The 25611-nt window shown below is 43.0% G+C and overlaps 1 protein-coding gene across 1 annotated transcript in view; it reads left to right on the forward strand.

Moving 5' to 3' along the window:
- LOC126458517 (uncharacterized) overlaps positions 1-25611 on the forward strand; it is a 703126-nt gene that overhangs the window by 273840 nt on the left and 403675 nt on the right. Inside the window, exon 4 of the mRNA XM_050095620.1 lies at positions 19802-19880. Within this exon, the coding sequence (XP_049951577.1) occupies positions 19802-19880 (79 nt within the window). The remainder of the gene's footprint in view (positions 1-19801; positions 19881-25611) is intronic.

The following is a 25611-nucleotide window of genomic DNA, read 5'->3' on the forward strand; positions in this document are numbered from 1 at the left end:
TTATTATGCTGATATAAACCTTAATTGTCTTCCAACCGTCCCTCTACTTCACGCAATACACAATGCTGTAAAATGTATTCATATCGTTCCGCATTCAGCGTGTTGTTAGGCGCAATAAGGGTACCACTCCCTTACCTCGAAAAGCACACCCAATCCACAACACTACGTCCTCTCTACTTCGCCGCGCGCGATTAGCCAAGCGGTCTAGGGCGCTGCAGTCAGGGACTGTGCAGCTGGTCCCCGCGGAGGTTCGAGTCCTCCCTCGGGCATGGGTGTTTGTGTTTCTCCTTAGGATAATTTAGGTTAAGTAGCGTGTAAGCTTAGGGACTGATGACCTTAGCAGTTAAGTCCCGTAAGATTTCACACACATTTGAACATTTTTTCTCTGTACTTCAGTGTTGGCACTACAAATGGCAGCAGATAAGGTTCTTTTTTTTACAATCGCCCTCTGCTGTGCTCGATGGTTGCTGTCCGTCGGTACATGAGGTCTCCCTGGTCTTGGTTTAGCTATAGTGGTTCTTTCGCGTTACCACTTCACAGTCACATCACCAAGAATCGACTTGGCCAGCTTTCGAATAGTTGACATGTCCATGATGGATGTACTTGGTGGTTATAATTAAATTGACGGTGTTCAGAGTGCTGGAGTGGGGACTGTATACATCGCAGGACGCTGAAACATCGTAGGTATGTTCATAAACTGGTGCACTCGCTGAGAATGCTGAAAGAAATAATAGTACCGCTTTCTGCCACCAAGTGAAAATGTGGCGCTATAAGCGGCCAGACAGCGAAATGTTTCCTGTTTTGACGTCAGTACACTGTTTGTCGCTTGTCGACGATTGTTTACTTCTTTCGTGAATTGACTATAGATGTCAAGGGTTAACAGGGTTGAAATTTTCTCACAGGAACAGCTGCAGAGAGGCTCCATGTCAGCAAATGGGCAAAACAATATTATCAAGAAATTTGAAGGAACAAGTGAATTAGGTGGTGCAGCATTGAAGAGTGAGGCCGCTTGAATTTGCGCGCGCAGCGACCTGATTGGCTAATTTCGATTCTAATGAACTCGGAAACTGCGCACCGTATCGAATTATTTTCTCAACAATTTTTTTCTCAGCGCAAGCTACCCTGCAACCCCTTTAGTAGTCTTTCATGCTGCTTCTGACCACACTGTACAATGTGTACTCATTAGCCACTTCATTCCCTTCATCCGGTCCTTTCAAATGGCACTAAGCACTATGGGACTTAACATCTGATGTCATCAGTCCCCTAGATTTAGAACTACTTAAACCTAACTAACCTACATACGTGACACACATCCATGCCCGAGGCAGAATTCGAACCTGCGAGCGTAGCAACAGCGCGGTTCCGGACTGAAGCGCCTAGAACCGCTCGGCTACAGCGGCCAACACCCGGTCCTTTAATTCTCCCTCACTTGCACTGTGGATGGCAACTGCATCAGCGAATCTTTTTCCTTCAGGCTTAACTTCATCCCAAATCCTCAAACTCTGTTTTATTTCCATCATTGTTTTCGCGACGTACAGGTTCATTTGTAGAGGAGTATAACTTCGCGCCACCCTTACATCTTTTCTAACCTAAGTAGTCCTCTCTTTTGTTGCTTCCTCTTTCTTCTTCTACAAATTGTACACGGGTTTCCCTATAGCCTCTATCATCCGATTATCGGACCGGAATTATAGTTAAAACATGGACATTCCTCTTATCTGGCTGTTGCTAACCTCCATGAATATTACACGAGTTGCGAAGTATTCTCTTTACTTTTCATTAATGCACTGTGTATCCATAACTGTCATTCAACTGTAAATTGTTTTCTTTTGTTTTTGAATGTCTGACTAGAGGAGACACAACATCTTTAGGATGTTAAGTTACTGACTGCAACCGCTTATTTCTTTCCAGTCATTATTTTTAGGTTAGTGTTACGTAATCACCCGACTCTTCACGTATACATTTACTCATCTGTACTGTACTTCACTCAGCCTTCTCTATGATCTGCTTAACACACCTCTTCCTTCCTGCTGGCTCTAGTTGCAAACCAAACGTTTCTTCATACCTAGCTTCATGTCTGTCGCACTTATTTCTTGTGACAGTTTTCCAATGACTACTTAAATCTCGTTCATTCCAGCAGCTCTTCATTTCACAATTCGTCCGTCACATTTATTATTAAATCTCTACACAGCGCTTATTCTCATTATTCTAGCGTCTTGGTCTCTAATTTTCTCGCAACACAAATTTCAATTTCTAGACCCCGAAGCACAATTGACAATACTTCCACCCTGTAGAGCTCTTTCATGTAAAAAAGCTTGATTCAGGTGCGCCATTCGGCTTGTCCTCTTTCTGCTCCTCTCTTGTGTAATTTTGGTTTCTATGCAGCAGCGTACTATTTCTGTCTCTTCACAAATTTTCTTATTTGGCAGAGCATTGTTCTTTTACTACTACTACTACTCTTCAGCGATTCCAGCTTTTGTTTCTTTCCTTTTCAATCAATATTTTGGAAGATGTACTTGACCATTCTCTTCAGCAATCGTAAGTCTTCCTTACTTTAGGCCAGAAGGCCCACGTCGTCTGTCGTCCTTAGCACTTGTGCCACTACTCGAATTTCTACGCTTGTTCTGAAATTCCCTATCAACTTTTTCGTTGTTTTTAGACATACTAATTAAAAAACTGGAATAGGAAGCTGTACCGGTAATCCTTCCTCATGCTATCTAAAATCGCTTAAAGCTAAGACTGGAACGTTCCTTTGAAGGGGACGGCCGATTTTCTTCCCCAGTCCAAACCAGAGGGCGGATATGTGCGTAAGCAAGTTGGGCCTGGGCCTCGGACGCCTAGAGGCATTGCAAGAGCATTCCATTTTAGATATACTTAGTCACATACAACAACAACAAAGAACTGCTTGTAATCTAAAAAGATGGAAGACTAGTAAGCAACTTGTAAACAGGATTGATTGTGATGAGGTAACTGATCACTATTTCGAAAAGCAGTCTCGATGGGTGTAAATCTCACCTTTTATATTCATGATTTCCTATTAAAATAAATTTACTTCTTTTCTTTCCGTGAATAAACCTCATCGGTCTGATTTGTTTCGTTGTTGTTCTAAGGTGAAAATGGTTACTGTGTTTCCATCGTACATATCCCCTCCAACCCAAAACCGAACACCATGACCTTGCTCGTTTCTTCACATCGATATAATTATTCTTTCTCGCAGCAGAAAGCAGCGATATAACTTTTAAGAGCGGAGGATATGATAGTTGGTCTTACGTAATTCCGTTACTAATCATATTTTTAATACGGTATTTCAACTTTGCAAGGCAACAAAATGCCGAAAAGTTACGAGGGTTGTTGGGGTCAGGATGGGTGGGTGGGGACCGCTGACGTCTGTAAATGCGGTCCTGGCTAAATCGTCATCGTCCTAACGCTCTCCATAAGTTATAGTGCAGTTGTAAGCCAAATTAGAAGGAAAATGCCAAGTTGTTACTCAGCCAAGCTTTATTTCTTATCATTGACAATCGTCAAGGGTAGAAATTTAGACACTGCAGATTTTACGGCAAATATTTCTTAAACTCCCAGAGAATCTTTGCTTGAAGCTCCAATCGTACAACTTCGCTATGTATCAACGTCGCTTTGCCCATTCACGCTGCACGTGCGGTCTTTCTCGTAAGTTAATGCAGTCCATTTGCTTGGCACGTGTCTACAAGCAGAGACCAAAATAATCGGACAGTAAGTGCTGGCAGCGAAAAGCGTTTACAATTTCCACCGGCGTTTATACATTCGCAAGGCATGCTTTCATCCTACTCAGTGGCTGACACAAATTTTGGACCGTTCTACAACCGTGGTTCTCGACAGACATGCTGTCCCAGATACAATCTTCATTCTCCTGTGGATGTCTGTCGGTGTTGGTCCTTCGGCGGCCAAGAAAAGAATAACAACACGTTGCTACCGTTTGGACGCATTTAGTAATAAAGTCGCCATAGTTCACGTGTGCATATATACCGCAAGTACGTCCGAAAGCCACGAATGCCACACTAACCACATGTCGGTGCTTGTATTCCTGTATCGTAGCCTCGCTACATTGTATACAAGCTGAAGGAATGCTCTCAGACGGAAACTTTTTGATCGCCCCTTCCACATCTTCTTCATAATGTGTACCACAGTCATAAATACGTTCAATTAAAGGACATTTTCCCATTTAAGCTCTGTATATACTAAGATTATGAGTTACGTGCGCCGAATATCTGTCAAATCGTCCCAAACAGTACAATTCGAGGCTTTTGTGGTCACTCGTTGACTTATTGCCATTTCGGAATCTTCAGGTGACATCTCCTAAGCGATTTTCCTGGCATTTCACCAGCACGAATGGATGGCATTGTCAAAGGTTCATCTTCCACCTGCCATTATCAGTCTATATCACAGAAATATCTGATGGGTGGAAGCGTCACATAAAATTTCTTTATTTTTTATTTTATTTTTTACACTTAGCATAGGGTTGTTCTATTTTATGATTGCCTTGTTCAACGTTGTGATACTCAGTAACTAGCTGTCTAAAGAAAGAAGAAGACATCAGACCTTTTGCACGAGTTTTTGTCAGACATGGTGGGCGTTCGCGATACATCCACCTACCATTCAGTATTAATGAACTCTACCGCGTTCAAATAAACCAGCTGTCCTCGTACATTGTAAATCACAAGAGGAAACTTTCGACTGATATAAAATACGCGAATCAGATACGACATTAATATCTTTAACATTTAATGACGGAAGCACTTCACGTTCCACACCAACTACCGAGGGGTTCTAGGCGCTTCAGTCTGGAACCGCGCGACCGCTACGGTCGCAGGTTAGAATCCTACCTCGGGCATGGATGTGTGTGATGTCCTTAGGTTAGTTAGGTTTAAGTAGTTCTAAGTTCTAGGGGACTGATGACCTCAGATGTTAATTCCCATAGTGCTCAGAGCCATGTGAACCGTTTTTTCCACACCAACTAATGTTATTGAACTTTCAACAACTGTTACTTTACATCTCAGTGGAAAATGTTTTTGATGTGGAAGCCTCATCCACAAAATTTGGGATTCTGGGTGTGTTATACCCGAAGTGTGACATTATTTTATCGTGATCATAGTTGTACAACTTCCGTGTATAGAATATTTCAAGCACAGTAATTTACTGGACCTATGTTACTGTCGTTACAATGACCCACTCCGCCGTTGAGGTGGAAATAGAATTTTCATGACATACAGGCATTTTTAAATCTTAGCCAATATCATTCCTTAGAAGACGTCAGATGATGCTGTAATTTACTGTCTAGTAAAATCATCAGACGATCAATTCCAATTACAAGATGATCTAGAGAGAATTTCTATATGGTGAGAAAAGTGGCAATTGGCACTAAACAAAGAAAAGTGCGAGGTCATCCACATGGGTACTAAAAGAAATCCGATAAGTTTTGGGTGTACGATAAATCGCACAAATCTAAGGGCTCTAAGTTCGACCAAATACCTAGGAATTACAATTACGAGCAACTTAAATTGGAAAGACCACATAGATAATATTGTGGGGAAGGCGAAAGAAAGACTGCGCTTTGTTGGCAGAACACTTAGAAGATGCGACAAACCCACTAAAGAGACAGCCTACATTACACTTGTCCGTCCTCTGCTGGAATATTGCTGCGCGGTGTGGGCTCCTTACCAGGTGGGACTGACGGAGGACATCGAAAAAGCGCAAAGAAGGGCAGCACGTTTCGTGTTATCGCGCGATAGGGGTGAGAGTGTCACTGATATGATACGCGAGTTGGGGTGGCAGTCACTGAAACAAACGCGGTTTTCTTTGCGGCGAGATCTATTAACGAAATTTTAATCACCAACTTTCTCTTCCGAACGCGAAAATATTTTGATGACACCCACTTACATAGGGAGAAATGATCATCATAATAAAATAAGAGAAATCAGAGTTCGAACGGAACGATGTAGGTGTTCCTTTTTCCCACGTGCCATTCGAGAGTGGAATGGTGGAGAGGTGGTATGAAGGTGGTTCGATGAGCCCTCTGCCATGCACTTGGGTGTGAATTGCAGAGTAACCATGTAGATGTAGAGAGATGTAGAAGCCTCCGTCCTCTAGTAGGATCTTTGAGGAGATGCAGAGTCCTACCACTTTGTGAAGCAGCCATCGGTAGGGTGGCGTTTGAGTTGTTGAAACGCCAATAAAAAAATAACTGTGTGAACTGATAACCTTTACAGCCAAACTGGATGAGATCACGTACGCTGTACGTTAACAGTCAGGCAAATATGAACATATAGAGCTGCGGTGTACAAAAGTTGATAACGATGAATTATTACACAACACAGACACAATACGCCACACTTTTATTAACTAAAGGAGCGTACAGGTCATAAGACGGACTCACAGTCAGAGAGTTTAGAGCAAGGTCCCGGTCGACTGCCAGAGATGATGTTTGTCGACGCAGAATTCCCACAGAGACCCCCACCCCCGCCCTTCCCTGTTGTGTGCTGCACTGTGAGGCAGGCCTGTAGTGCAGGGGCGCCTACAGAGAGGTTTTCTGGGCGCGTTGTAGTCTGCAGTAGATTGTCGTCGGGAGGCGATGTACGCTGGATGGCGTAAAGATTGTAGTCGTGTAGGCAGGCCAGTGTGCAGTGGTGGCCGGCCATAGCGTGAGGGTGTGGCATCGTCCAAATTTCGAGGAGTGCTGGATGAGATACCATGGCAGATGGCGTCATCAGAGGCAAGCGTGGCGCCACGATTGTGAGGATACCGTCGGCGGAAAAGTCGGAGGTGAAAGCTGTGGGGTATCGATGTCGCGTGGTAGTTTGACGGTCTTGCGAAAGTGCTTTGCGCTGGAGCCGTTTGTAGTCTGGTGGTCTGCATGCTGACCTTTGACGAAGAGGGCGCGTTGCGTGTGAGCTTGACGTTAAATTCTTCAGGGAAGAAATCGTAGACGTCCAGACACAATTAGAAGGCTGACGGTACAGCGCCTGAAATGGGAGGGTCGACAGGTGTAGCAGAGGGAGAGCTTGGCACGTATTGTCATCCGGTGCTGTGTCTTGTAGTGACCACGCAGGTTTAAGTCTGTTAACAACACTGTTGTACGCTCTCTTTTAATAGTGTGGTTAACGTACGATAGTGTCTTCTTGTGGCGGCCTGAGTACTAGGGTGTAATGTTCAAATGGTTGAAATGGCTCTGAGCACTATGGGACTTAACTGCTGTGGTCATCAGTCCGCTAGGAACTTAGAACTACTTAAACCTAACTAACCTAAGGACAGCACACAACACCCAGTCATCATGAGGCAGAGAAAATCCCTGACCCCGCCGGGAATCGAACCCGGGAACCCGGGCGTGGGAAGCGAGAACGCTACCGCACGACCACGAGCTGCGGACAGGGTGTAAGGCAGATCGTACTGTTTCACATCATAACATTAGATGGTCCCAATCTTTAAGTGCTTTGTCTAGAGAGAGCTTAGCCACCGAGTGCGGAAGGCACGGAAATGTTTTGAGATGAGTAGTGTATCTCTTGACATGAGAGACGAGCTCAGCTAGGTCTGGAACATAATTTATTGTTCTTGAAGCACCAAGTCCGCTGGCAGGATTTCAGCCAGTGATGTCGTGTTTTTACCCTGTGCAGACCCCCAGAAGTACCCGCGACAGTGTCTCAGTCCATAGTCTACTGTGTTACATGAAGGACGCCTTTAACGTTCTGTACCACCGCTCGACGAGGCCACTGCTTTGTGGATAGTACTCTGTGATTCAGAATCGCCTAGGGCCTGTCATATTATACAGTTGTACGAAGAGGGCGGATTAGAACTGCCAGCCTTGGTTGGTTGTGATGAACAAGGGGCAGCAGAAGCGTGAGATCCACATTTCAATAAATGCTTTGGCGACAGGTTCAGTTATTAACTCTTTCAGTGGTGTTGCTTCAGTCCATCGTGAGACACTATCAATCGCCGAGAGAATGTATCGATAGCCATCGGAGGCAGGTTGTGAGTCGACGAAGTAGATATGCAGGCCTTGAAAGCACTTGGGACTCCAGAGCGACACAAGGGCAGTTTTGCGTATCGTGAAACTTCGCTCTTTTGACATGTCACAAATTCTTGGGTCCAAACTTTATAGACTTCCTTCACAATAGTCTTACAAACCGGTCCGTCAGCAGGTGAGCAGTTGGATTGATGCCAGAGTATGCCAAATTATGGAGTTGATCGGAGACGAGTCAGAGGAATGGCCGATGTAAAAGGGGGAGTCTCTGATTTTCTGAAACGCCACAGAGTATCAGGCGGTCGCAGCCGGCATAGGTATAAATTCGATCCAGAGGTTTGTGGACGGGTCATGAACGAGGACTTGTAACTGTTCACGTTGTTGTTGTGCCTCAACAAACTGTTCATAGTTGAGATGAGATAGCAAGGCACTGAGGCACAAGAAATAGTCTGCCACAATGTTCACCGCATCTTTCAGGTGCAGACACCAGTGGTAAAATGAGCGATGTACTCTAAGTGCCAGACCATTGGTGACAAGGGTCCTCAGGTGGGTTTCAGATAGAGTAGGCGAGTAGACGATGATCAGACCAAATAATCAAGGAAAATCTTTCTACGTTTTGCTTGTGGTAGTACACTGCTTCGTAGAGCGCTAGTAGTTCCCTATTATTCGCAGGTCACTTGCTTTGCGAACGGCGTGAGTTTGAGCGAAAAAAACGAAAACAATGGAATGGCTGACGAACGTCCCCACCTGCTGCTGCAGCACAGCTCCAATGGATTAATTCACTTGCGTCTGTTGTTATTATTTGCTGCGTGTCTGGACAAGATTTGTTTGAGTCAAAGTTGGCGTTTGCCTTCATTGACCACGACGCCGTTATGAGAGAGGCTTTTGAGAACTTGTTTGAGATGCGTGTTGTCTGAGACATTTCCCAATGAGAACATTAAGATATCATTAAAATAAGTGTAACAAAATAGGAAGCTGAAGAGTAGATCATTGATAAAGCATTGCCATGTTTGTGGCAGAATCATAAAAGTGATTAACCCAAAAGGTGTGGTAAGAATCATTTTGTGAATGTCTTCTGGACATGTAGGTATTTTTAGGTATGCCATCTTAAAGTCAACGACACTAAAAGCCGCGCGGGATTAGCCGAGCGGTCTCAGGCGCTGCAGTCATGAACTGTGCGGCTGGTCCCGGCGGAGGTTCGAGTCCTCCCTCGGGCATGGGTGTGTGTGTTTATCCTTAGGATAATCTAGGTTAAGTAGTGTGTACGCTTAGGGACTGATGACCTTAGCAGTTAAGTCCCATAAGACCTCAAGCACATTTGAACATTTTTTGACACTAAAAACAGAAGCGTTCAATTAATAATAGGTAGCTCCTGGTTGTTTGGAACTGGGTACCTGTGCGTAACAGTGTGAGCATTAAGCCTCTATTGACACCACTGCAAAACATGAGGGAATGGTTTTTTTTTTGGGGGGGGGGGGGGGGGGCGGACCAATTCTATAGGTGAATCCCAGTAAGTGTCAGAGGTGCGACTCTCCCAGTATGTGTAAGTACATCCACTTCACGGCCCTCAGTAGATCCGGCGGTAGACCAGGTGGCAGGTGTGCTGATAATCTTATGATCTGTTCTGTTCTTAATGGAAGACTGTATGACTGGGTCTTTTGGGGGAGCATTCAGAGATATAGTACAGAGAGCACAAGCAAACGGCTCAGTATGGACCTTTGTATTGGTAGATGGCGGCAGTGCTGTGAGCATCACCATGGATGGCGGCAGAAGTGCCGAGTCGGCATGGTGTAGAGATACCATTGAGGTGGTGGCGATGGATGAAGGCAGTCAACGCAGCTGGTCGAAGTTTCGCCATGTTGTATGGAATTCCTATTTGATATCTTGAATTCTGCGTTGGTTGACTTTGTTGTCATATTGCAAGTGAAAGTCCGTTTTTTACTTGTCGAAGTAGAGTTGCTGAACGTTCGTTTCGCCACTGAGGGGATGTGGCCAATGATACTTGTGGAAGAGCAGCCGATACTCATGTGAGTCACCACACTTCCAGACAGGCCCACAACCAGAAGGAAGTGATAGTGAAAGTCTGCACTAATAACTGGTTTGGCTACATTCATCATGATAGACGTCCAATTAAAGCGAGTAATGGGTGAGGTGGTGGAGTAGAGCAGCTTTCATAATCTGATAAGTATTTTGTGCTGTAGGTGGGTTGGGAGGGGGGGGGGGGGGCAGGATGATATCACTTATTGTGTTCGCATGTTCCCCCAAACTGGCTAATTAGAATGATTACATCACTTGAAGCAAAAATGCTGTCCACAGTGACGAACCATGAAGTTGATTGATCTGACCGAAAATGAGGTAGCTTGTGGCCAGTAAGTTGCTAAGGCGATGTTAGTGGTGGAAGAACAGCCGAACTAATATTGTCAGTACCTGGCATGACATGATTTGCAACTAGGATTGCTACATCTAGCTGAGACCTCGTTGGGACACTCTGACATAGGGATGTAGAATAGAAGTAAAAAAATGAATATAATTACTTTTTCCTTACAACACAATTACATGGAACTTGTGGCAGTAGTAGTTGGTACACCATATTTTTCCGAATGTTTCACCTCCTTCAGCAAGTCTGTTTTCCGTTTTACCTATTTATAAAACTCTATGCACACCAGCTTGTTGTTAAACTGCCACTGTAGGATAGATTTCACAGTCCTTGCCAGCAGTCGATTTCTTTCATCAGTCCCCCGGTTTTTTTCTTTATTGTAATTTCGTTCCCCTGCCCCATATGGGCAGGGGAGGGCCGGCAGTGGCACAGTCCACTGCTATTCAGCCAGTTGGCTTTACAAAAATACAGAAGGCTGATTACACAAAAAGGGAGATAAAAAGGGGGGGATAACAAGAGGATTTAAAAAGGGGCGACATGAAAACACAGTAAATGGAGACGATGGGAGTTAAAATACACACTGAGAAGGGGCCATGCACTGGAGGACAGTTAAAAAGTCGACAAAAAGTTAAAAGAACACTGCTGGTAAATCAAAGTGCACTTAAAAAAAACACTGGAGGTAAACTCAAGTTAAAAGTCGGCCACAGGATAAAAATCGCACAGAGCAAGACACTTTCAAAAACATCTGGAAAAGACAGAGCTCTCATGAAGAACAAAAAACCGCTGGTAGGCACCTGCCGAGGGACTGGAGGCTGATGAGGAGGGAGAAAGAGGGGTGGAAGGTGTGGTGTGGGGGGGGGAGGAGGAAGACGGACAAAAGGGGGCAGGAGGCGCACCAAGAGGCAGGAGACGGGCAGGGCAGGAGATGAAGAGGGAAGACAAGGCAGGAGGGAGTGCAGAGACACTGAAGGGGGGCCCAGGAGAGGGAGGGGGTGTAGGAGGGGGAAAGCCGCTCAGGAGAAGGGAGGGGGAGGAGAGGGAGCCCTGAGGAGGGGGCAGGACAAAGGTGGGGCTAGAGTTGGTAGGAGGGGTAGACGTCAGGGCGAAGCTCATCATCCGGGAGGGGTAGGTCCTAGAAGTTCCACTGGGCCGACATCAGCGATAGTACTCTTTCCGCAGTGGCGTTATGTGCGGGAATAGAAAACAAATACTCAGATAATTTTAGCAGGTGGCATTTGCATCAGGAGTTTTGGTTTCCTTGAGAAGGTAAATCCACCTTTTTTTCCACGGTGTGTTTAGACTTCCGTTCTTCCGAGTCACAGTTAGTTTCTAAAGACGTCTTTGGATATATACATTCATGCTTAAATAATTCCAGCCCCGTACTATTAGAGGAGTCTGGTATTTTATCGAATGATGGCGCTAGATCTGGAAGGTGGTGGCATCCTCGATACAGGACACGCAACATGAAACACCATCTATGAGACAACCTTGTTAACGTAAACTTGTTGACATAAACAAGAGTAAGTGAGGCTGCATTTATATGTTACGCTAACAGATGGCGTTTTTCAGTACTGTATTTTGCAAAGTCGGGACAAAATTTAGTCTTACCGGGATGTCAGGACAAGAAGGTCCATAACAGTGACAGTCCCGATGTATCGGGACGGGTGGCAACCCATACGTGGTAAACAACACGGGGGAGAATACAGATGGATGAATGAGATAGCGAGCTTTCGAATTCACACTTAACGCGGTTGATAGCTTTTTGAAGGTAAGCAGGCACGAATCCAAACGGGCAGATTGTTGTAGCTCAAGAGTAGCCCAGTTTGTCAGAGAAATGGGTCCCATCTGAGGTCACATAGTACAGTGTTTGTTACAGACGGTTGCTTGGCGGTGTTGCGCACTGTCGCAGCACGTCTAGAAGAGTGTCACCGTCACTTTTTATGACACGAGATGCATGCAGAGTGTTATCATTAGCACCTGATGTCGTGGCACGAGAAACGTTGTCCAGTGGCCTGGACTGTGTGGCACAATGACGGCACGACGGCAGCATTAATGTTGCGCCATAATAGGAAATGTTCAAATTATGTACGAACACTGTCACTGGAGTCACAAATGTAGTCTTTCGAAGTTGTGATGACGATGAATAATCACACATCAAAGGCGCGATATAGTTCACTTTTATTAACGAAAGGAAGTGGCACGTCAGAATCATCCGAACTCAACAAAGTCATAAAGCAGACTCACAGTCAGAGTTTTGTGTAAAGTCCCGGTCGACCACTAGCGCTGATGTCTTTCGACACAGTGTTCCCACGAACAGAATGGAAAACTTATAGAATGTAGACGCCCAGCGAGCGTTTACTTCACTAAAAGCTTCCAGGCTGAGAGGCGTAGTTGGTACATAAAACTATTCCAGATGCTTCGTCTCCTACTGTGGGAGACCTCTTCGGAAATGAAGAACTGCACGGTCTTTTCGTTGATATCTATATGTACCAAAAATACCTTCAACTTGGTCTTGTGAATAAATTCGTAACACAATATACAGAATCAAGAACTACTTACCACTGAAACGTCCATCGACCACGTCTCATATGCCGAACTGTAAGTTACACGTTAAACTATAGAGAGCGACATTATTTCTTTACTTTGTATTACGCCTCAAGCGCAGTAACGTACTGTGTGGGCTAATAAGTAAGAAATGGAAAATTCGTACGAAGGAACAACAATTCATACATTTTCTTATGACATCAGTGGGACACCATCCCGGCGCTACTAGTGGGTATCATAGCGTTCACACTAACCACATACGAGTAAATATCTGCGGGGTCCGAAGATTGACTTGATACAGCTCCCCGCGCTAGTCTATCATCATCTCTACATAGCTACTGCAACATACGTCCATTTGAATCTGCTTATGCATTCGAGCCTCGGTTAGGCTCTACAATTTTTACCGCCCTCCCCCTCCTGATTCCATGGAAACAGCTGAGAGGCAGATTAATGAGCTTAACGTACAAGCACACACACCACACATCGCTCAATTAACAAACTGACAATTACTTGATGCCTCAGCTTTTCTATCAACCTGTCCCTTCTTTTAGTCAATTTGAGTCATAAATTTCTTCACTCCTCAATTCAATTCAGTTCCTCTGCATTAGTTACTCGATATACCCATCCGATCTTCAGCATTCTTATACAGCATCACATTTTACAAGTTTCTAACCCCGTCTCCTCTCAACTTTTTATCGTCCACGTTTCACTTCCGTATGAGGCTGTAATCCGGACCTTCAGAAAAGATTTCCTTACACTTAAATTTATATTCGATTCTAACCAACTTATCTCTTTCACGAGTCGTTTCTTGTCATTACCAGTCTGCACTTTTATTCTCTCTACTTCGGCCATCATCACTTATTTTGCTGCCCAAATAGCAAAACTCCTAATTACCTCAGCATTACCTGATTTAGTTGGACTGCATTCCATTATCATTGCTTTACTTTTGCTGTTCATCTCATAATTTCTTTTCAAGGCACTATTTCTTCGGTTCAACTGCTATTCCTTTGCCATCTCTGACAGATTTACAGTGTCGTCGGCAAATCCCAAACATTTTGTTTATTCTCTCTGAAAATTAATTTTCTTTCCAAAGTTCTGGGAGAATAAATAAATACTGAATTAGAGTATCCCAAAATATACAATAAAAATAGTAATAAACATTCAGCAAAATCTGGAAATCGATTGTCTCGCTTTTGCAGATAATCTTGCAATTTTTTCTGATTCCATGGAAACAGTTGAGGGACAGATTAATGAGCTTAACGTACAAGCACAGAAGACTGGCCTCCAAATTTCATTTGAGAAAACCGAGTTTATAACGAACATATATTCTCCACCTACGCAAAATTAAGCAAGTTGAAAAGTTTAAATATCTCGGGGAATGGATAACAGCCACCTTATCAGAGAAAAAAGCCTTTATATCACACATGAACAAAATGGAAATGCAATTCCATTAAAGCAAAAACATCTACAACAAAAGATCAGTATCGTTCAATGCAAAGTTAAGGCATTACTGCAGTGTTACCCGTCCAGAGGTCTTGTACGCTTCTGAATGCCTAGTAATGAACAAAAAAGGCCTAGTCGAAAAACTGGAGGCCATGGAAAGGAAGATTTTGAGAAAGATCTTAGGTCCCATCGAAGAGAATGGGGAATATTGAAGACGTAATAATTATGAACTCTATTCCCACATACAGAAGATAACCGACACCATCCGGAAAAGAAGGGTTATGCTTTATGGACATATGACCCGAATGAGCCCTGGAAGACTCACCAATCGTATGATCACCTACTTTCAGGAGTTTCAGGAGAAGAAAGCAAAATGGGCCTGGTTCACAGAGGTGGAGAAAGCTCTTAAAGAAATGGAGATCACCCATGATGACATCTTGGAGACATCAAGGAGAAACTTATGGCGTGGCAGGGTTTCCAAGAAAAGCCAAAACTAAAACAGGAAAGGCTTGTACCCAGGAAAGGAAGGAGCAACACCGAGAACGGTTGTGGGAGCACTGGCCAAACAACACAACACGTAAAGCAAGACAGTTGAAATAACGCGTTCCAAAGATGGCCTATATGAAATTAATTAATGAATGAACGAAACATTGAGCAAAAAAAAAAAAAAAAAAAAGTCTCGTTTTACGGCGATTAATAGTGGGAAACGAATGTGGTGTAGAGTCTGCCATGGCCCATTAGTATGATTTAGGAAAATGAGAACAACCCTATTCAGAATGGCTGCAGACAAACGCAAATTCTCTTAGCATGAAAATTTCTTCGAAAATATTATCCATGTGAAATAAGGGAATGAAATCATGTGAAGTAAAAACTTATCATCGTACCGGTGGTGTTGACTGTGGCCAAAATGCCAAGCTGCAGGAAGCAAAACTGGAGTTCAACACACTGTCTGCATCGAAATCACTAGAGTCTGAGCACAAAGTCGCACTGTTTCAAGCATGGGGACAGAAATCGGCTGTGCCCTTTCAAAGGAATCGTCGCGGCATTTGCCGAGAGCGGTTTAGGGAAATCATTGAAAACCTAAATCTGGATGGTAGGATGCGGATTCGTCCAGTGTGCTAACCACTGCTCCATCTCGCCCTGTGCAGCTTCAGGATGTCCTACATATGTGCGTTCCATTTAATGCTCCCAGTACCAGGGGAGAAGGAGGGAGGGACTTTATGTCCACCTTTAGTCAGTTAATTTATATTTTAAAATTTTGAAAAAAATATTTGTTATTTTATTTCAGTTTAACTTAAACCCAAAAATTTAAGTGTTAGTAGTACATATCACATTCCCCAATGAGTCTCATATTCAATATTATCACGCTGAGGACCTTATTTGCAACATCAATACCTCTTTAAAAAGTATGCTGTGAGTAAGAACCAACAACAGTTAAAGAAATGGACATAAAGTACCGCCACTTGGCAATACACGTTACTGAAAGTGTGTTGATATTGCTAAGAGTGCGCCAAAAAGATATTTCCATGTTCTAGACACTGCTAACGCATCACACCCTCCTAAAAAGGTAATCGTAAATGCAAGGCAACAAAAATTAACGAATTCCGTTTCTTTTTTATTTTTTTAGGTTGGGTATTAGGTTCTCGTTCATCCCCCCCCCCCCTCCTCCTGGTAACGCTCGTTATGGAAAATGTGTTGGTATTGCTAGGGTTAAAACTTCTCGCATGCTGTAAAGTCTAGAAATTGCGAGTTGCAAGTTTTCTATTTCACTAATTTTACAACCGTTGCAGAAGAGAAGAATAGCGTTTTATTACCATTGCAGGCACCACATTGTCTTCAGCACATCTGCATTACTAAATGACTAACCAAATTCATGGCTCATGGTACACAGTCCCAGTCGCATTCTGCCTATCTAACTGCTTCCAGGGGTAATGAATTTCATTATTAATTTACCCATTTCACTGGTTGTTAAGCACTGTGGCTGTGGACTACATTATTTTAAGAAATACAGAAAACAACCACATCTTTATGTACGTTTATTTATGACAATACGCCTTTAGAGCTGTCACCCATCTTCATTTGGCACAATAAGTATTTGGATCTACAGCAAGTACACCGTGAAAACGTCGGTGGAAGCTGGATGCTGCAGCTGAAAGATTAATAATTTTGTTTAGCTACTACACTTCGCTAGTTGCATATTTGTCATATATTACTGCTTAAATGTACTACCTTTCTACTCTGGTTTTTGTTATTCCGATTATCGCATTTATAGAGGTGACACAAACACTTTTCCGCATGTATCCAGGACAAAAACAGAGAAGTATCCGGCATGTTTCCGACTGACATCTTTGTTTTGCTTGCATCAGAGAAGTACATCTATGGTCAAAGTTTTATTTTTCTTTGACCATAGATACAATTCTCCAATGTAAACAAAGATATCAGTCGGCAAGATGGCAGATATTACGCTGTTTTTGTCCAAATGTTTGTGTCACATCTGTAAGCGCGGATTCGGAATAAGAACAAGCAGAGTAGAATGATAGTACACCTAACCAATAATAATTTGGTTAGAACTCGCCAGATGTTGTTGCTAAACAAAATTGTTAATCTTGCACAGGCCAACTGCAACATCCAAACGGCTGTCGATGTTTTAACGATGTACTTGCCAAAGATGCGGATATTTATTACGTCAATTAAAGATGGATGAAAGCTCTAAACACGTATTGGCGTAAATTAAAATATATAAAATAGTGGTTGGTGCTGTATTTCTTCAAATAAATAAAACTGTAATTCAATGTTTCACATAATTATTGATAGAATTTAGAAATTGAAAATGCTGTCATAATCTACTCATTAAGAGGTATAATTTTATGTTAATGCTTTAACACAGGAAATACAGGTGGTTATGTTACTGTTAGAAACTGTGTATATGTCTTCAGACGGTATAACTCGCGGCGCTCCTTCACCCAAATTATGTTCATCCCGTATTTGAGAATGACAGCACTTACCGATTTCCAACTTTATACGTATTTTCATATCTTTACAAAACTTTTATCTCTGACACACCCAACAAAATGATGAAAGTAAAAAAGTTTATCGCTTACTATATTTTCGGTGCCCACGCAGTAAAATTTCGGCATCGGGCATGACATTTTAATTTGTTTCTTCTTTACAACTAACTCTGGTCACGATACATTCTGCAGACAGTATCCATGTACATCTATAAATACATATTTTCTGAATATTTTGGTATAAGGTCTACCCGTAGTCTCCGTGACTCGTTACACAGTAATTACTTTTCGTTTGATTTCTTATCCCCATTTATCTTTGTACAAGTACTGCAGTTAAACTATGTGCGCAACAGTGCAAATGTCGATGGCATGCGCTGTATGTCTTGTTCCGAAACAAATTTGTTTCACTCACTCATGGTACTTGCTGTTGAGAATGACAATGCCAAATTTACACTACGCTTGAAACATCCCCTTAGAAAAATTTATAAATGACAGTGCTGGAAAAGCTCTACGTTATTTGATTTTCAAACAGCTGAGCAAAACTGAACGTACTCAGACATTTCTCTCTCTACTTATTCTGATCAACACTAGACTGACACACAATTTTTTTGCGCAACGCAATCTGACTTTCAATAATCCCTACAAAATAATGGCCCTCACTAACAATAACCTATACCTTTCATGAATCACTTACCTCACAAAAATCTTCGTTACTCAAACTACTGCAATACAGCGAGCGCCAATACTGCCAGCTAAATAAAAGATTTTAACTACTGAAGGCACTAACTACTGATAGGAAGAGCTAGCAAATGAAAGATTTTGATAGAGAACAAACAATTGATTTATCTTAATAGTGTTCAAAAGTCATCAGTTCATGACATCCAGTCTTACACATTTCCTTTTTCTGACGGACACACGTCCAGATCGTCCGCTCTCAAAACTCTGCCAGCTCTCTCCCCACTGCTGGCGGCTCACTTGCAACTGCCCAACGCTACGCGCTGTTCACATCCAGCTGCCCAACACTACAATAGTGAATATCCCAACAATGCCAACCAGCCACAGACTGCACACAGCACAGTCCGTGATTTTCATACAGAGCGCTACGTGGCGTTAGCAACATAAAAACCTAAAGAGCCTGCTTACACGCTGTCAGACTGGCAGTTATTTCTGCTCAGTTCAGTCTCAAAATTCTTTTTCCAGCAGTGTTCATTATATGTTAAAGCTCGTCAATATGCATCTCGTGTATGGGTTCATGGAATGCAACTGAAGAGAGCGCGATGATGCTATGCCGGTCTGCGTCCTCAGCGATAGTACCCACGTCACAGTACTTTTGCAGCCGAGGGTTGTTTCATTACACTTGGTTTTGTGTTGCACGTTTTGGTTGTTGTATATTACAGTTTTTTCACATTTGTGAAGGTATTTTCACATAAACAGATGTAATTGGATAACTAAGTGAACAAACCGTATTATACAGGGTGTTACAAAACGGTACGGCCAAACTTTCAGGAAACATTCCTCACACACAAATAAAGAAAAGATGTTATGTGGACACGTGTCCGGAAACGCATGTTAGAACTCATTTTAGCTTCGTCCACCTAAGCTCAATGGAGCATGTTATCATGATTTCATACGGGATACTCTACCCGTGCTGCTAGAACATGTGCCTTTACAAGTACGACACTACATGTGGTTCACGCACATTTCAGTCGAAGTGTTCGTACGCTTCTCAACAACAGATTCGGTGACCGATGGATTGGTAGAGGCGGACCAATTCCATGGCCTCCAAGCTCTCCTGACCTCAGCCCTCTTGACTTTCATTTATGGGGGCATTTGAAAGCTCTTGTCTACGCAACCCCGGTACCAAATGTAGAGACTCTTCGTGCTCGTATTGTGGACGGCTGTGATACAATACGCCATTCTCCAGGGCTGCATCAGCGCATCAGGGATTCCATGCGACGGAGGACATTTTGAACATTTCCTGTAACAAAGTGTTTGAAGTCACGCTGGTACGTTCTGTTGCTGTGTGTTTCCATTCCATGATTAATGTGATTTGAAGAGAAGAAATAAAATGAGCTCTAACATGGAAAGTAAGCGTTTCCGGACACATGTCCACATAACATATTTTCTTTCTTTGTGTGTGAGGAATGTTTCCTGAAAGTTTGGCCGTACCTTTTTGTAACACCCTGTATTATTACCTTGTAACATGTAACCGTAGACCATGGACCCCTTATAACAAAACCCTCAGAAAATATTCCTAAACAATCTCAGAAGATTTTTGCAGAGTTCGGCTGTTTTCTACAGTATTTCTGAGACTGTTCCACTTTTTTGACTTCTGATGATTCTTGACAACTGTGAGTAACTTGAAGAATTTTTTCTGAGTCTCTTTCAGTTCAGAAGAGTCTGACAACAAGACGCCCCACCACTGACCCCTGTGTGTTGCAGGTGTGCTGACGCTGTTCTTCTTCCTGGCGGCCTTCTCGTGGCTCACCATCATGTGCTTCGACATCTGGTGGACCTTTGGGTGAGTAGAATTTCTCTTCCTGGATTCGCCTGGAACATCCTCATATCTTTGAATTATCAGCCATTAGACAGTTGTCTTGAGGAAATTCATTTCGCTTCTCAGCCACAAAAGAGTGGTAGCAGTGATTTTTCCAGAAAAATAATAGGTAGAGCTGGTGCAAAAAAAAGTGGCACCGGCGCAGGAAGGCCTTCTCGCCATAAGTGCTGGAGAGTTCACTCCGTCATTCCGAAGGGGTGGCCACCTCAGTTGGACGCCACCAGATGGCCTGCACTCCCCTAGCGTTCTCATTGCTATCCCTTTGCTACACAACATGGAAATGCAGTCATCGTGCACCATAGATTTAGGCAATGTTCTTCATAATCAGGCACATGTTATTGTATGGAATATTACTATATTTTTGTCGGAAGCGGCAAATGAGGAAGCAAAAATCTCATGAAAAATTGTGATTGGCAGGGTTTCAGGAGATGTTAGCTCTTCCAATCTCTCTCAACGAAGAAGGAGGGGGAGGCGGGATGGGGGGGGGGGGGACATAGCTACAAGTACTTCCCAAGGCTTCATTACTGTGGGGAAATGAGGAGGAAAGAGAACAAAATATTGTTCTTAGGTAATAATGCCAAACTGCTTATCAAGGGACTGGCGCGTAATTTCCACATGACACATATTCTTAATGTTACATCTTCAGTGTTGTACAAGTAGTAAGTGATGTTCACTAAACTATGTTTTTACCCTTTTTTGTTTTAAGAGATTTCCTTCTAACAGCATTTGGTAGCTAGTTTCGCTTTGTTGATCTTCTGGTTATGTGACTATTTCTTTTTTGGCATTTCAGAGAAAAACTGTTGATTCTGAACATCTACATTCTCGAATTATTTGTTGTACTGCCATAACATGTTAATATGATGATTTTTCAGGCTCATTAACTGTAGTTCACAAGTTATGTGACATAAGTAAGGGTTATGGGTTTTGTGTCCACACCTGAGGACATTGTGAACATTAACCTTCACTACTTTATTTCCATAAGAACCGTTGTAGTAACTCACTCACTAGCCGAGCCATCATAACCGTGTCTGATGTCCTAGCATGAATATGTGACTTATAGGGACTCCCTTGTGAGCCGATAAACACATATCTTCTGAGCCAAAACCACACGAGTTGGAAACAGTTCTGGCTGGGCCACTCGACTACTGCGTGTCTGGCGCACTGCTGAAGGTGTATACTGGCACCGTAGTGGTCATATTTCAAGACAGCACCAGCCTCTGCACATATTCACATGCGACGGCTCTGCCCAAGCCTGTAACCCTTACCTCACATCCCCCAAAGAAGATCAGTTACCAAATGTGGCTCAAAACGACCACCTAGACGTCATGAATCTGTTTCGCCAATTGCGGTATCAGAATGCAGTGCAACGTTTAGCTAATTTGCAGTCACAGTAACGATTGGTACTGACGAGTGGCTTTTAAAACCACAACTTGGTGCATGACATATGCTATAGCCACAAGAAAAATTAATAAAAGAAAGAAAAATACAATACTGACAATTAAGTAAGGATTAGCATTACTGGAAGATACAAAACACTTAATCTTATTTCCTGATGAAATGAAATTAAACTCATTGTTGGTAGTCATGACATTATCTTGTGTATACATAATTAAATCGCTGTCATTGGGGAAACTGGACATGGAAACGTTTGCATATGTTAATAGGTATGATTCTCTGCAGTAAAGTAACTTTATTGTTCGTAAAAGCTTTCTGGATGTATGAAAAGTAGCTGGAAATACAGAACGCATATCAAACAGATCACATGATGAATCACAGTGGATGGAATTTTAAATTTATCTACCACCATTTAATTTGAACATAAAAGATAGTTCAGATGTACCAGAAGCTGTACATATATGTAAAAGTAACATCGATAGTCGAATTGAAAGAGTAAATTATATCTTCAGAACATCGTTTAAGAAATGGATGATGCTGATGCAATAAATTCCTAGAGTAATCATCTATCTGAGGATCATTCATAAATAGTTTTTTCCCCACAGCTGTACACCCTACTATCTAAGAAAACTGCTGATTCTGAGAAAATTAACTACGTTTAAATACACACAGATCTTACTCATTCAGAGATAAAAAATACATTTGACTCTCGCTGATCAGCAAATAATCCTTTAGGTGATACTTAACATCAGTGCCAACTTGTAGCCACATTGCACGGTAAGTATAAATCTTATACATTTCAAAATTATGTAGCAACTGATACAGAAACAATAACACTCATCTTCCATCATTAAACAGCATATGGATTAACTACCAGAACTAATAAGCATTTAAATTGTAAAGATTAACAGGGTACATCACAGTAGATGTTGTATCTAGGTTTCACTAAATTAACAGTTATATCTGTGAGAACTGGTTTGAATGCAATACCACACTGCTGAAACAGTCATTTTACTACTTTCTAGAACTGTTTTTAGATTTTTTGCAGCAATTCCAGCAGTCGATAGACTGTCAGCAATCCTTAACAACAGATTATTTAATCCTAAGCAATTACTTACAGCATTTAATCCTCCAAACAAGTCGCAGAGCACCACGAATTATGTTGAAATGTGTAATGAATTCCTTTACAATCAGCTCAGTAAAAACTGTGTGATTAGTAATGATTCTCTGCATATTCCTTAATAGAATTATTTCATCAGAGAGATTAAACGAATCCGTACTAGGTTGTTTTTCAAGATCTAAAATTTTGTCTTTAACGTCCAACAGATCCTGACTGGTTGAAGTATCAAATACAGTAGAAGGGTACTTCCGCCAAAATTAAACCAGGCACGTTTACACCTAATCAAGGTTTTGTGTGGCAAAAGGTTTAAGAAACAGTTAATCTCTTACTCATTATTAGCCAATGTGGACTCTACCGGCATTTTGCGGTGATCCATTTCTTATGCCAAGACGTTTCCAGTTCCAAAACTGTATCATTATCTCTGACTGAACGAATTAAATCAATTTGTCACTTAACTGAATTGAATTATCGTTGAATCTCACTTGTATTTAAGCACAAGTTTAGCATTATTTGTTGAAGCTACCACGTCTGATAGTGGTTCAGACAACAATTACCATAGCATTAATGGAACATAATTTCATACCAAAAACTGGAATAACAGTAAACATGTTTAACTAGTTCTAAAAACATAATAAAAATGCATATCTTGTTGTAGCCCGTGGAATAAGTTTTAGTTACGCTTGTGCACTCTAAGTAATAGCTGCAATCTACACTAATGGCCATTCAAACTGCTTCACCAAGAAGAAATGCAGATGATAAACGAGCATTCATTGGACAAATATATTATACTACAACTGACATGTGATTACCTTTTCACGCAATTTGGGTGCATAGATCCTGAGAAATCGGTACCCAGAACAACCACATCTGGCCGTAATAACGGCCTTGATACGCCTGGGCATTGAGTCAAACAGAGCTTGGATGGCGTGTACATGTACAGCTGCCCATGCAGCTTCAACATGATACCACAGTTCATCATGAGTAGTGACTGGCGTATTGTGACGAGCCAGTTGCTCGGCCACCATTGACCAGACGTTTCCAGTTGGTGAGAGATCTGGAGAATGTGCTGGCCAGGGCAGCAGTCGAACATTTTCTGTATACAGAAAGGCCGGTACAGGACCTGCAACATGCGGTCGTGCATTATCCTACTGAAACGTAGGTTTTCACAGGGATCGAATGAACGGTAGAGCCACGGGTCGTAACACATCTGAAATGTAACGTCCACTGTTCGAAGTGCCGTCAATGCGAACAAGAGGTGACCGAGACGTGTAACCAATGGCACCCGATACCATCACGCCAGGTGATACGCCAGTATGGCGATGACGAATACACGCTTCCAATGAGCGTTCACCGCGATGTCGCCAAACACGGATGCGACCATCATGATGCTGTAAACAGAACCTGCACTCATCCGAAAAAATGACGTTTTGCCATTCGTGCACCCAGGTTCGCCGATGAGTACACCATCGCAGGCGCTCCTGTGTTTGATGCAGCGTCAAGGGTAACCGCAGCCACGGTCTCTGAGCTGATAGCCTATGCTGCTGCAAACGTCGTCGAACTGTTTGTGCACATGGTTGTTGTCTTGCAAACGTCCCCATCTGTTGACTCAGGGATCGAGAAGTGGCTGCACGATCCGTTACAACCATGCGGGAAAGATGCCTGTCATCTCGACTGTTAGTGAGACGAGGCCGTTGGGATGCTGCACGGCGTTCCGTATTACCCTCGTGAACACACCGATTCCATATTCTGCTAACAGTCATTGGATCTCGACCAACGCGAGCAGCAATGTCGCGATGCGATAAACCGCAATCGCCATAGGCTACAATCCGACCTTTATCAAAGTCGGAAACGTGATGGTGCGCATTTATCCTCCTTACACGAGGCATCACAACAACGTTTCACCTGGCAACGCCGGTCAACTGCTGTTTGTGTATGAGAAATCGGTTGGAAACTTTCCTCATGTCAGCACGTTGTAGGTGTCGCCACCGGCGCCAAGCTTGTGTGACTACTCTGAAAAGCTAATCATTTGCATATCATAGCATCTTCTTCCCGTCGGTTAAATTTCGCGTTTGTAGCGCGTCATCTTCGTGGTGTAGTAATTTTAATGGCCAGTAGTGTATATTTGCACAACTCATTCACAGATGGAAATGCCTGAGAAATAAACACATGTTTGGTACTCACTCACACTACATACATCTACGAGCGTTGGAGGGGTGTCTGAGACTGCATCGCTCGGTGCACAGCAATGTCTGGTCCTCAAAGTTTGGCTGTGATCCCGTGCCACTCGTTCCCTGGATTTAGGAACAGCTGGTCTGCTCCTCGATCGTTTCTCTTCACGTGTTGCGAGGAAGTCTTCCCAGAAATACGTTTACACAATTGACACGAAAGACAGTTAAACAAAAAAAAGACTCGTTGCTTAAGAGTGAATGACGACAACACCTCTGATATCGTATATTGTCCTTTCCAAAACTTCTAAAACTTCTTGACCTGACTCTTCAACACTACATGTCGTCAGTGGTCATCACAGTGGCACTGATGCGTTCTCGGAGCTGTTCCACTTGAAACGTGGCAGTGTGCTGTGCACGAGTGGCCACGCTTCAGATAAGCAATAGTTTTAAGAACTTCAAGTGATACCTGAGAATATGAGGTGGCTTCAGAAAGGAACCCGATTGTTGTACGGGCAATAAAACTAAAGTGCTAGCCTTTTTAATTAAGCCGATTACAGTGCAGCGGGACAGTAGACAGAGAGACGACAAGAGCGGAGGTAGCGTGTCGAAGGGTTACGATAAGAGCCGAGTCGGGCGCGGTAGGCCAGCACGGTGACTTGCAAGAACGAGGAGGCGGAAGGACACAGAAAAGCTAGGGGTAGCTTAGAAATACGACGAAGCGTCCACGGGCCGATATCCCTTGGGGATGGAGAAGGTGGACCGGTCCGACCAGAGGCTGCCGAAGTTTTTAGGTCGTTTGAGGAAACTTTAAATTAGAGCAGAGGGCCAGAGTGAATTTTGCAGAAGAGTGTAAATCAAAAGTGTATTTGCCCAGAAAGCCACAGGGAAGGTATAAGGTAAAATTGTTTTAAGGGCAGACATGGTGGCTGACGTCACAAGCGGTTTAGTGGGGGAGAAGGAGCGCACATCACGCCATTGTTGAGGTCTAGCGGTTAGACCGGGGAGCAGTATG

Source organism: Schistocerca serialis, chromosome 2, assembly GCF_023864345.2.
Source record: "Schistocerca serialis cubense isolate TAMUIC-IGC-003099 chromosome 2, iqSchSeri2.2, whole genome shotgun sequence".
NCBI lineage: Eukaryota > Metazoa > Arthropoda > Insecta > Orthoptera > Acrididae > Schistocerca > Schistocerca serialis.